The sequence below is a fragment of the Phyllostomus hastatus genome, unplaced genomic scaffold (genome assembly GCF_019186645.2).
Source record: "Phyllostomus hastatus isolate PE091 unplaced genomic scaffold, TTU_PhHast_1.1 phas_contig_16, whole genome shotgun sequence".
Taxonomy (NCBI): Eukaryota; Metazoa; Chordata; class Mammalia; order Chiroptera; family Phyllostomidae; genus Phyllostomus; species Phyllostomus hastatus.
This window is the reverse complement of record NW_025333643.1, coordinates 14,809,467-14,821,220: the sequence shown is the minus strand read 5'-3', so window position 1 is coordinate 14,821,220 and position 11,754 is coordinate 14,809,467. Positions and strand designations below refer to the sequence as shown.

Genomic DNA, 11,754 nt, shown 5'->3' with positions numbered 1-11,754 from the left:
TACAAAAACCCATTTATTCAATTTAAATAAAGTAAATACTGATACTAGACTTTACATTTGGAGAGACTTGTCTGGCAAGTGAGTCATGTTTTAACAATAACCATAATAAAAGAGGAAAAACAATAGAGCAGTAAGTTAAATAAAAGGCTAATAAAACCTGGAGGAAAGAGCTCAGTGTTTTCTTTTAAACCCCAAAGAACCCCAAACATATCTATGTTGCACAAAGAGTCATTTTAAGAAAAGACTTATTAACAATCGAATAGTAGAATCAGCACTAAAAATGTCAATGATATCCAACTCAAAAATGCATAGGGAGAGTAAAGTTGTTTTATTAAATCATGCACATCACGTGAGTTAGTGCAAATAGTTTAATCTGTACTCCAGAAATTCTATTGTACTTTATATCTTTACAAAATAGATTTAAAACAATTATTTACTTTAAAAAATGTAATTCTGAAGTTAAGCATTTCAGAACAATATTTGCAATAACCTATATACAAGAGGTACTGGGTACCACTGGCGTATTAGCATTCTGTGGTAGAGTGGCTTCCTGCAACAGAAAATGATGAAATGAACCATATATGACAGTATTTTCTACAAGTCATCTGTGACTGATTCCTCCATAACTCTAGTGATCCTCCCAACAGCAAATCCCACATAGCTTAAAATATAACCTTTAAAGTATAAACAATGACCGCCAAAGATCACAAGGCAAATTATATCCTAAACTTCTATTTCAATATTTGGCTAGGCCTGTGGATTGCTACAGAACATTTGAGCCAGTTCACTGACATTCCCTCCCAGTCTTCATTGGCTGAAAAATTTCTATGAGATACTTTAGGATATTCTATGATCTAAATAAACTTTATTGACATAACTGTGGTGCTGCACAAAACCACTTCTGTGTTTTAAATTGATGATATCAAGCAGTGTTTAGGTGCTTCACTGTGCATGGAACACTATTAATCTTGGGAATAGTGCTTCTCATTAACAGAACACCCTGATTAACAATGAAAAGAAAACAACCATTTGCATACCCAACCAGGACACCTGCTGATGATTAACAGCTTACCTTGAACATGAATTAGCTTTGAAATATCATAATCAAATTAAGTCAGTAAAAGCTTATCTAAAGAGATATTCTTTCAATTAAACATGCTTTGGAGGAAGAGATGATAGAAAAAAAACCATGCTTCCTAAAATGTTGTATATGAAAAAGTAACTTTTAAAGAAAATATCTCTTTAAATATATGAGGTTTAATAAATTACATTCCAATTGACTCAACAGTTTGGTTTACTGCACTGAAGTTACATAATTACTATGTTTTTGCTCCCAGGAATACTTCAGTTTGCTCAAGAAAATACACACTCTCATGGAAAGTTTTTCAAAGTTGATGTCCTCCACATCATCAAGTCACATTAAGGCTGAACAAGCGTGCACAAATTCCCCAAATTATCACTAGAACAGAATATTTTCCAAGTGTATTATTTTTCCTTAAAAAAAAAATCACGCAAAGAGTTGTCTCTAAGTCTTGTTCCCAATAGCTCAGTGGTTTTATAACAAGTAAAAATGGTGTAAATATGTAAAAAATATATATATGTATATATTTCAAACCTATAGGCACTGAGCACACAGGGCCTCTCTTCCCATGTATGTATTGATTGTTTGGTTTGGGTAGTTATCGAATCAGAAAAATGAGTTATTTGTCATTAGAATTCAGAGTAAAATACCCATAAATTTAATGTTATAAATAATTTGGTGTACCAAGAAGCCTACTTTAGGCCACCGTAATATTCAGAATCTCAACATACTAATTTAAAAATTACATGAAAAATTGCAAGCAAATTATTGCTTACAATAAAGTCACAATTTTACATTCTCTTTATAGACAGACACATTTTATATAATTTAAAGCAATGACCCTACAGCTGTATTCTTGCACTTCTGCTGTTTTAAGAGGTAAAAAGGAAGAAAATTGTTCTGTTTGTCCCCAGCACGAGTGTGATGCCAGCTTCTAGAGGGAGGACGGTGTACAGACTCAAGAAACGCTCTCATGGAGAAGCTTTGGCCAGACCTGGCACATACAGCACGATGGCTGTTACTGCAACCAGGGCAGCCAACATGGGCATCCAGGGCCAGGGTTTCTGTGTGGAAAGAAACCAAGAGTCAATATCACATTCTCCCCTTTATTTTCATACCTATCAACCCCTTGGGTTCCAGAGAGTCCTGAATACTTAGAATGTTAGAAAAAACCTTATCTTTGCATAAGAATAAATTATAAAAATAAATAAATAAGGGTGAGGGAGTACAGGTATAAGGAGAGCCATAATAGCAGGAACTTTTAGAGGACCACTATGTAGAAGCCTGATACATTTCAGGCAAGTCCTGGGCAGTTTTCAATTTTGTTACAGCTGAAACCTAGTAGTGACTTCTAAGAAACCCTCTGGGCTCAGCCTGCTTTATTTACTCCGGTACCCATAAATTACAACTGACTGATGTACATGGATGTCTGGAGTATTTTTCTGCCTAAAATGTTTATTTCTTGATAAAAACCAAACTCACATGGTAGGGTAGTTTTATACAAAAGGCTGGTGGGTAAGGTGATAGAAAGAAAATGGTTTAAGCTTTGATCCTCTAATTCGAAACCACGTAAGACAATATCAGATGGGGTTCAAAATGGGGAGATGCTATTCAGGGACTGCCCATCTGATACTTTTGGTAAAGACCATGTCCAGTGCAATTATGTCATGTGATCATCTCATATGGTCTACTAACATGCAAGCATGTTGGAGGCAAGCATGGAAGGACTGTTCCCTGTTAACTTTCAGAGGGCTTTACTATATCAACTTGCTTTTGGTTGATAAAGCTTTATTTTCACTAGTGTTCTTATTGAGAGGGTTGGCTTTTAAGGAAATTTTCTAATTGACAAAACAGGGCTCAGAAAGATATGGGATAGGTTTACTCTTAAAGGAAATGTACACTGGGGTTGACATTGTGAGCCAATGGTCCATTATGCTCATCTTATGCTTCTTCATCTTCATAGCCATAGTGTAAATATAGGCAAGGGTTGAAACAAAGAAACTCTCCACTACGGAGAAGAAGAGGTAAGGGAGGAGGGGGAAGAAAGCTGGCTGAAAATCTCAAACAGGTAAACTCTTCATTTCTCATTAAAATTTAATTAAAAATATAATTGGGAAGGGAAATTAGTATTGCAGAAATTCATAGTTTACTCCAGTTTGCTAGAGACAAAGACTCAGTTAAAGGCAAAATATTAACAACTGGTTAGGTTGGAATTAATTCATGGTTAGCATTACTACAAAGGAAACAAGACAAAATGTTATGTGATTAGTTGATTGTTCAGTTCATTCATATGACACAATACATGGCATACTAAATGAAGGGTTTGCTCCAGGTAGCGAAATACCTGTGTGGTTTTGCCATGCATTGTATTACAAATATGGCACAAACAGGTGACGGGGACAAACAGACAAGGACTCAACAGTAGTGCTTGTACCTTTCTCTACCACAATGGACCGAAACACCAAAACAGGAAAGCCAGGAATAGGCCGATGAATACGGCTGGGACGGGTTGTAATATGGAAGGCTAAAGAAGGGAAGGGATATTAAAATCATTTTATGCTATACAAAAATCAGATAAGATGATTTAGACCCAAAAAGGGTGTGAGGAAGGGTAGAAAGACTGAGGAAATAGAATAGTACTCAGGTTTTACACTGACTCAAACATTTTAAAGACATCTAATACAATCCAGAATGATGGACTGTGGTGTGTAAGTCAACAAACTACCAGTCTAAAAGGAACAGCTGGAAGCGATGGGCAATGTGGGTGTCCCTAACATACTAATGAAATGCAGTACATTAAGACAGAGCAACTAAAATACCTCAATCACTTATGCTCTGCTTACAGTGTATTACTTTTATTCCATGCTTAGAATTCATTCTTTGACAATGGCTATATTGGAAATGGCTAAAGTTTCTCCATCGAAACCTTTTTTTAAAAACCAAAACTTTTTTTTGCTTGAGATGGTATTTCTTTAAAGCTTAAAAATAAATGCCCTGTGGTGTGTGCTTTCCAAGCCGAGCAAGAGATCTGACACAATGTATGACAAACATTTGGTATATAAAGACAGGCAGCCATGTCTCAGGGCTTTCAGTTATATTACCAAATATAATCAATTATATTAAATTACCACAGTGAATTTATTACATAGTAATATTTTAGTACCACAAGTCCAACATCATAAAAAAAGGAAATTCTCCCCTGAGGTAAATTATTTGTACAACTATAAATAGCAAGGTTACTTTTGAAAAAGTTCCAAATGGTATGGGGGATCCATTCTGATTATGCTAGATGTCTTCATAGGTTAATTCAGTAGGAAGGAGAATGAAATTCCATACTCAAAGGGATATAAATTAACATAAAAGAGAGGAGTAACCAAACTTGGAATGAAACCTTATGATCTGATTTTAGGAGAGTTCTGTAATCTACATTTTCAAAATAAACACAATCTAATTTTGCTTAGCATAAAGCCTCTAGACCCAATTTATCAATTTCTAAAAAGCTTCTAATTAAGCAACAAGCTTTTATTTTCTAAAAAAAACTGACTTTTTTTTTAGCAAAGGACAGTTGGACAAACTCATGAGCATTCTGTGATGGCCATGCAACATCACTCTTTTGTACTTGGGCTGCAAGTTAAGCAGAGTGCCTTCCTCTGCAGGAAGTGTGTGACTCATGCCTATCGCAGTGTCCAAGCCATGACAAAGGATTGAAATAGTCAGAGCACAACCAACCACACTGAACATCACCCATCAGTTAGGTCCCACAAAGGCAATGATCACCAAAACATGTAACGTAACATTTATTTTTAAAGACCATCTGCCTTTCTAGCAAATGAAAAACAAACTGATATTATTAAACTCAGTTTATACCAAAACATTCCAACTACACACACACACACACACACACACACACACACACACACACACACGTGCATACACGCCCCCTACAGAAACTCACCAATATTTCCTAACATTTACAGGGGGCCCAAAAAACACTAAGTTTTTTAGAAATGTGCCTTAATGAGAAAATTATTACTATAAAATAAAAACCATAATTAAGTTTCCATTTTTGGGTACAGCCAAATGTTAAGGAGTCAACACGAACTACTCTTCCTTAGGTGGGTCTCTGGTGGTACAATGCTGCATTTCCTAGCAGGGGAAAAACAAGGGCCACATGACAATTTAATGACAGAGCTTCAGATTCATCTTGGAAAAGCTGATAGTTCTTAGGTAATTATTTTCTTGCAAACAAGGGAGGCTCTTTCTCCAGGTACTCTTTAGGCTCTCCTAGGTACACAGGTTAAAGAGGCAAATTCTTAAATAAAAAACTTGATAACACAGTGATTCCATCAAGTCATTTCATAATGAAAAGTTTAGTTCATGTGTACCATAGGCTGCAGTTTCTCAAATCTGTAATGAAAGCCTCTGAAGAATCAATTTCAGGGCTCTCACCTGCCTTTCAATCAAAGCTAAGGCAAGTTTGCAAAAACTTACATTATTTCCTTTCTCTCCGAGCAGCTTCAGGTTGTCTTTACATTGTTTGAGCTCATCTGTGATTGATTGTTTTTCCTGCTCAGTCATTTCAAACTTCAACTTCAGTTCTGAGAGTACAGTCTGTGTCTTTTCATACTAAAGGCAAAGAAAAAAGAGTGTGCAGATTCAACTTAAATGGGCATGAAGTTATGGTTCTAGTCAGGGTTATATACCAGACCCTATTAAGTCACCTGCAAGACCAAAGTCCAGTCTTTTTTGTTTTAAGAAGGATAAGAACTATTTGCATTAATGATAAGAAGTCTTTAATGTTAACTTGATTCTATGTAAGAATGTTCTGGCTCTGAGGTTAAAAAAAATCAAGAGAAGTTACCATTGTGTCATTTGTTTTTAATATAAAGGATCACTTTTTCCACTGAGTTAGAGGAGAAAAGTAAAATTTCAAACTGAGCAAAAGAAAACAAGTGAAGAAAAACTCCGTAGCTTAATTAAATGGTAAGGTTAGAAAGTATGAGTTTATATCCCGGTAAGCAATATCAGCCAAGCTATTTCAGTCTTAAAGTAGAAAGCATTAATTCCCATTAGCTCTCCTTTATCTAGCATCATAGGTTATCAAAATGTCCCAGATAAGTGAATTTCTAAGCAAATAAAACAAAGAAATGTGTCTAAGGTACCAAGCATTATTAGTGAGGACATTTCTATCTCTCAATTTAAACTTGTAAGTATCAACTAAAAGTAATTTTTTAAAATGTGTTTCTGATAGACATTTTTCTATAGTGAAATATGCTACTTCTTGCTCTGGAAAACAGTTCACTGCATATAATTTGATTTTCCTTGGGTACACTAGCTATTCCTCAAACACAGGTGAGGTCAATGAGAAGTGAGGTACGGTTTGCCCCTACTTTAAATGTCCCTGGAGGCAGGAATTCTAGACTGGTTCCAATTCTAGGTATTGCATTATACATGCAAGCTGGGCTCCCACTCAAAAAACAAAGACTGTTCTGCTGCTGGCTATGCCTTTGTCTCTGCCTCTGCTGCCCCACTCTGCCATCTCTGAAGGTTTTAGAAGGAAGAAAGAAAGATAAGGGCTGAGTATAAAATAAATATACCATATATATGCTATACCAGACAGGTTTTTTCTCCTCCCTAAACATAGCCCATGAGGTTGGAAAGTTTCCAGTTCTTTTCTGCCTATATCCTAGAAATTCTTCAATAAAGGACACACCTTGATATGGTGCTTCTGAATAATGCAAGTTCAGTACTTTGGAGTCATTAATTAGGAGCTTATCATTATGCACTCCAAAGGTAAATACTAAGAAGGATGGAAATGTATAAAAACATTAGTCAGCAGAGGTGGAAGAAGGTGGCTTAGGGTTAGCAGAAAAGTCACCAGAAAATGGAAAGATGGGTACAGAAAAGAAGGTAAAATATTAAAGGAGCCTCTTGTTACCTACCAATATTCCCAGAACAAGTCCATGTAGTATGCCAGAGAATGAATTAAGGAGTAAGAGTCATGGACTTTATGACAGCTTTTTTTTGTGGGGTCTGTGGACTTCCTTCCAGAAGGCAGAAGGTTATGGACAGGCTTCCAAGGTAAATTTAGTGTACCTAGACTAGTCTCTGCATCTTAAAACATAATCAACAGTCTGATTTTTAATAGTGAGTAATAAAGAATAAGTCAAAAGTGCTGACCTAAAATTTCCCCTACTTTCCCTTTCCACCATTCTTACATCCAGCTTGCCTTTTACACCAAACCACTTAATCATTTCTCTGTCCCAGGGGTTGTGAAGCAAAATGACAGGAAGGCAGCTCATTCAGGAAGATCCAGCTGTTTCCCTTCAACATGTGAAGTTGGTGGGAAGAATTCTAGCCTCAGGACAAGGTGGTGAAGCCAAACAACTTTCCCAAGTCAGTCTTTGCAGGGTGATTTGTGTGATGAATGTATTATGAATTCATAGATATTCCTACTAAATTAGAATACATAGTTGCTTTTTAAGTCAAATATAAAGAGGATACACCATTATCTTCTTCATAACAGTGAGGATTAAAATATACTGTTTTCATGTATTTTTCTTTGTTAAACATTCAAATAAAAGCTGCCATTTATAAAAATTTAATTGTTGGAACAAAGGTGACCTTCTGCAGTCTTAGTTTCACACCTTGCTTGGATATCATTTTTACTCCATCTTGTTTTCTAATTCAAATATGAGAAACAAGCTCAGTTCTGAATAAAAGGGAAATACCACACAATATTACCAACACCTTCAGTTTTCTTCTTAAATAACCTTGCTTATCAGCTGGTAATATCAGCCTTTTACAGTGCTGAAGATACATAATGATGACACTATGCACATTAAGCATGACTCTATGAGAGAAAGGAGAACAAAGGGGAAAGGGAATATATGTTCATTAATAAAGGATAGTAATTAATTTGCAGTGGATTACACAGATATAAGAACCTCATTAAAGAACACTTTAATAACAGACTTCTGTCCAATAGTTGACATCACGACAAACGGAAAGAGAAACAATTTTACATTACAAAGGAGTGTGATGACTACATGTCATTTCACAATGGAAAACACTGAACGAGAAAACAGAAAAGAAACATATTAACAAGAACAGATACATTTTAAAATATGCTGCATTTAATGCAATCCAAAGGCTATCAACAATTTGGATGCTGTGACAACATGCCACTGCCATTTGTGAAAACAGTTAAAGCATTTTGCACTGATGGCTCAGTGACCAAAAACAGGCAAACAAATAATGCAACAAAACGGTAATGCATTCATAGTAACATACAACAGAATCATCTTCCAACCATAGCTTTCTTCCCAGATTTTCAAAGAATTATGGGATATGGACTGGAAGAACACAAAGTGCTTACAGTATTAAATACTAGGATATGTACTTTGGCACAAAATTTGTGTTCCAACTAAATAAAATGAGATGTCTTCCCAAACACATATCCTTAGTAAGAGGATAAAAATGAACATATTACAAAATCAATATGGTCACATATAATGTTACAGTTTTTTTTCCCTTAGGAACAAATATGAAGACAGCACAACAATTGTTTCCAAGTTTAGGATAGTACAAGGAAAGGAAAGTACGAAGAAAACTGCATTGATTAAACAGATCTTCTAAAAACAATTTTGGGAAAATTTGTTATTAAAGAGAAAGAACTGTCTTCCACTTCCTTCTACTTATAATGAATCCTTTGTTTAAGAGAGTCTAAAACTGTGATGAGACCTGACCAGCAAGTAGATCAAGACGCATCAGCCTTCTCCATCCCAGAGCTGGTCAGGAGTCAATGCAGGGAGTAGTAAAAGGCTGGAAGGACTGAACAGAGCTCTTACGGCCCGATTGTCAGCTTCAAGGCTTTGCTTAGGAAGAGGCTAGCTGGGGTCTCTGTTCCAAAGTCAATACTCATGACATTTTTTAACATGATTTTAAAAAAATACACCAAGTCAAGGTTTTAAGCAAAATGACATGAAAAGGAAATATGCATATTTATGAAGAAGGGGAAAATGGGATGGGGCAGTGGGAAGAAAGTAAAAGATCATAGGACATGTGTTTGGTAGCTGGCTATGAGGTAAATTTTAAGTAACTTTTCAGACTAGTGTCATCTTAGGGATTTAAACAACATTATGGTGTGGCCCCACTTTGCTTTCCAAAATATTTTAAGTTAAATAAGATACTGTCTTTGAAAGAGAAACAATGACTTGAGAGATCTCATACAAAGGGCTTACCATATAGGTCAACTAACTGGTACAGAAAAAATTTTAATATAATTTTGTATATTTATATTTTTGAGGCCAAACCCTACAGATGAATTTTCTATATGGACAATAATACACAGCTTGAAATCTCCAAGCACAGATGTTCCAAGTATCAAGTTTGTGATAGGTAATGTGACTTTATTTCTAACTAGCATGAATATCTGATGTGCTTTTGGCTTTAAGTCCAACCATAACTGGGCTCATAATGTCTTTTTGCTTTACCTCTTTCTGTACATCCTTTGCTTGGTTTTCAGCCTTACTGAGAAGAGTTTTTAAATGAGTTGAATCCTGAAGATGCTGTTCTTTCAAGGATCCCATTTGATTCTCAAGCTCTTTCCTAGTCATCTGAAGGGTGCTGAGATCACTGGTAAGCTCTAAACTCTGCTTTTGAGAACTGTAAAACAAATATTGACAGAATTATTCATACAGATAGATAGACGTTCATATAGATGTCTATCTATCATATAGATAGACAGCAGCAAGTCAAATTCCTTACATATTTCACTAGGAGGGATAGAGTGGATTTCAGGGGAGGAAATAAGTATAAAAAAGAATACGATATTTTCAATAAGTAAAAAGCATCAAAACACTAAAACAATGCAAGTAAGTTTAAAGCTGTGCCCTATTTTCAGATAATCAAATATACACAAAGGTTGAAATTTAAAAAACAAGAGGTGACTAACTATATTTTGTTATATCACATTATATTAACTATCATAGAGATTCATAAAAGATTCAGTTTAGCTATCATAAAAAATTCAGTGCAGGTGTTCTGCAGGAAAAGATAGCATGTATTTGAACTCTTTTCTTATAAGTTTAAGTACTTGACAAGTAGGATGGAGAATAGAAACCCAAAGTTTAGAAGCTACTGCCAACTCAAGTAAAGATAAACCTACTCAAGTGAGAAGACACACCCAACTCAGGAAAACCAAAGGACAGAGAACCAGGAGGCTGGGTTTGAGACCTCAGTTCTGCCATTGTTGAGGGGTGTTAAGCAAGTCATTTAACTGATGCAATATCATTCTCTGACTAAGCAGTGACTGAACTCTTAGGTCTGTCCTAGGCCCCATGTTATACTGACACAAATAACACAAGGAGAGTCTCAGTTCCCTCCACTGTCAAACAAGAAGACTGAACCCAATTTCTGACTTAAATTCTATGATTATTTTTATAACTTGATTAAAAAAACCCTGATTTACACACTAGGAAAAGAGCTTGATAGGCATAAGTAGAAATTCTTTATTCAATTCCTCTATATCACATACAACAAAGAACAAAGAATCCATACAGTGTAGTTGTGTTAGTTAAAGAATTTGGCTCCCGTATACACTGGGAACCAAATTCTGTAACTGAAATAGCTAAAGGAGGATAAAGTTTTCAAAATGACAGTTTTATGTCTCTCAGAAGTAGTCAAAAGACTCAGATTCAATATTGTAACTGAGGTACTATGGAGTATAAATCACATTTTGATTGTACACTAGGCAGATTCTTAGGGGGCAGGTCTGATGTCAGGCCAATATAACTAGAAACTAAATGGCAGAAAAGAACCTATAAAGAAGGACTAGTTTCTAAACACAAGTATGCTTACCAAATAAACAGAAAAGTTTAATAATTTTTCTTCAATAGTTTATGTAAGTTTAGGCAGACAACTTAACCATAATCTAATATATATATTCCATCCTCTGGGACCTAATGTTTTTAAACCATATGCTTCTAACTCATAAGAAGTTTGTTGGCTTACTTTCACCACTTAAACAAAATTTAAAGTAAAAAAATAGAATTTAATAGTTTGTCAGATTCCAATTAATCACTTCTCAGAAATGAGGGATCAAGTCTGAAATCTTTAAAATATCAATAATTATAAAGTAAGAATAACCTAAGATAAACAAGACAGGTAATCAAACCTGTACTGACTACCTATATTAATAATACAGGTAATAATACAGCTGCAACTCAGTATTTCTTGTTAGAATACCAAACTAAATGAATTCACTAAGATCCAAGTGTATTTCAAATATGAAGAACTTAAGTGTCTACATTCACCTTACACATATTTTATACCAAACAATTTGCCTAAATATGTTGTGTCTGGGTCTTTATTTTGTCCTATTCATATTTTGGAATTGCTTTTGCAAACTTTTACATGGTATAAACAAAAATTTGTTGTATTTTTCATTATTAGTATCTCTAAACATTAAAAAAGTAATACACATAAATGTGGGGAAAGCTACGTAAAGATATGGTACTGAAAGAAAAAAGTGCTGAACAGATACTGAGAACACACAGTACAGTTATGAGAGTAAATCAGCACTTCTTGTTCCTTCAACTAGTTCTTGGTTTTTTCAAATGTATAATCAATATTATATTTTTTATAAGCAGATAATGAGGCTTACTATTTTC

General features: G+C 35.0%; 1 protein-coding gene across 34 annotated transcripts in view; it reads right to left on the bottom strand.

The window, feature by feature from the left end:
* LOC123814288 (sarcolemma associated protein) overlaps positions 1-11,754 on the bottom strand; it is a 154,344-nt gene continuing 142,590 nt past the window's right edge. For 19 of the 34 annotated variants that reach the window (XM_045831973.1, XM_045831993.1, XM_045831982.1 and 16 more), the window contains 3 exons: positions 9,577-9,748; positions 5,573-5,707; positions 1-2,145 (listed from right to left, as the gene is read on the bottom strand). In XM_045831973.1, the coding sequence (XP_045687929.1) occupies positions 2,053-2,145; positions 5,573-5,707; positions 9,577-9,748 (400 nt within the window). In that variant the 3' untranslated portion in view covers positions 1-2,052. Of the gene's footprint in view, positions 2,146-3,515; positions 3,606-5,572; positions 5,708-9,576; positions 9,749-11,754 lie in introns of all 34 variants that reach the window. The other 15 variants (XM_045831977.1, XM_045831978.1, XM_045831996.1 and 12 more) reach the window with 1 other exon arrangement.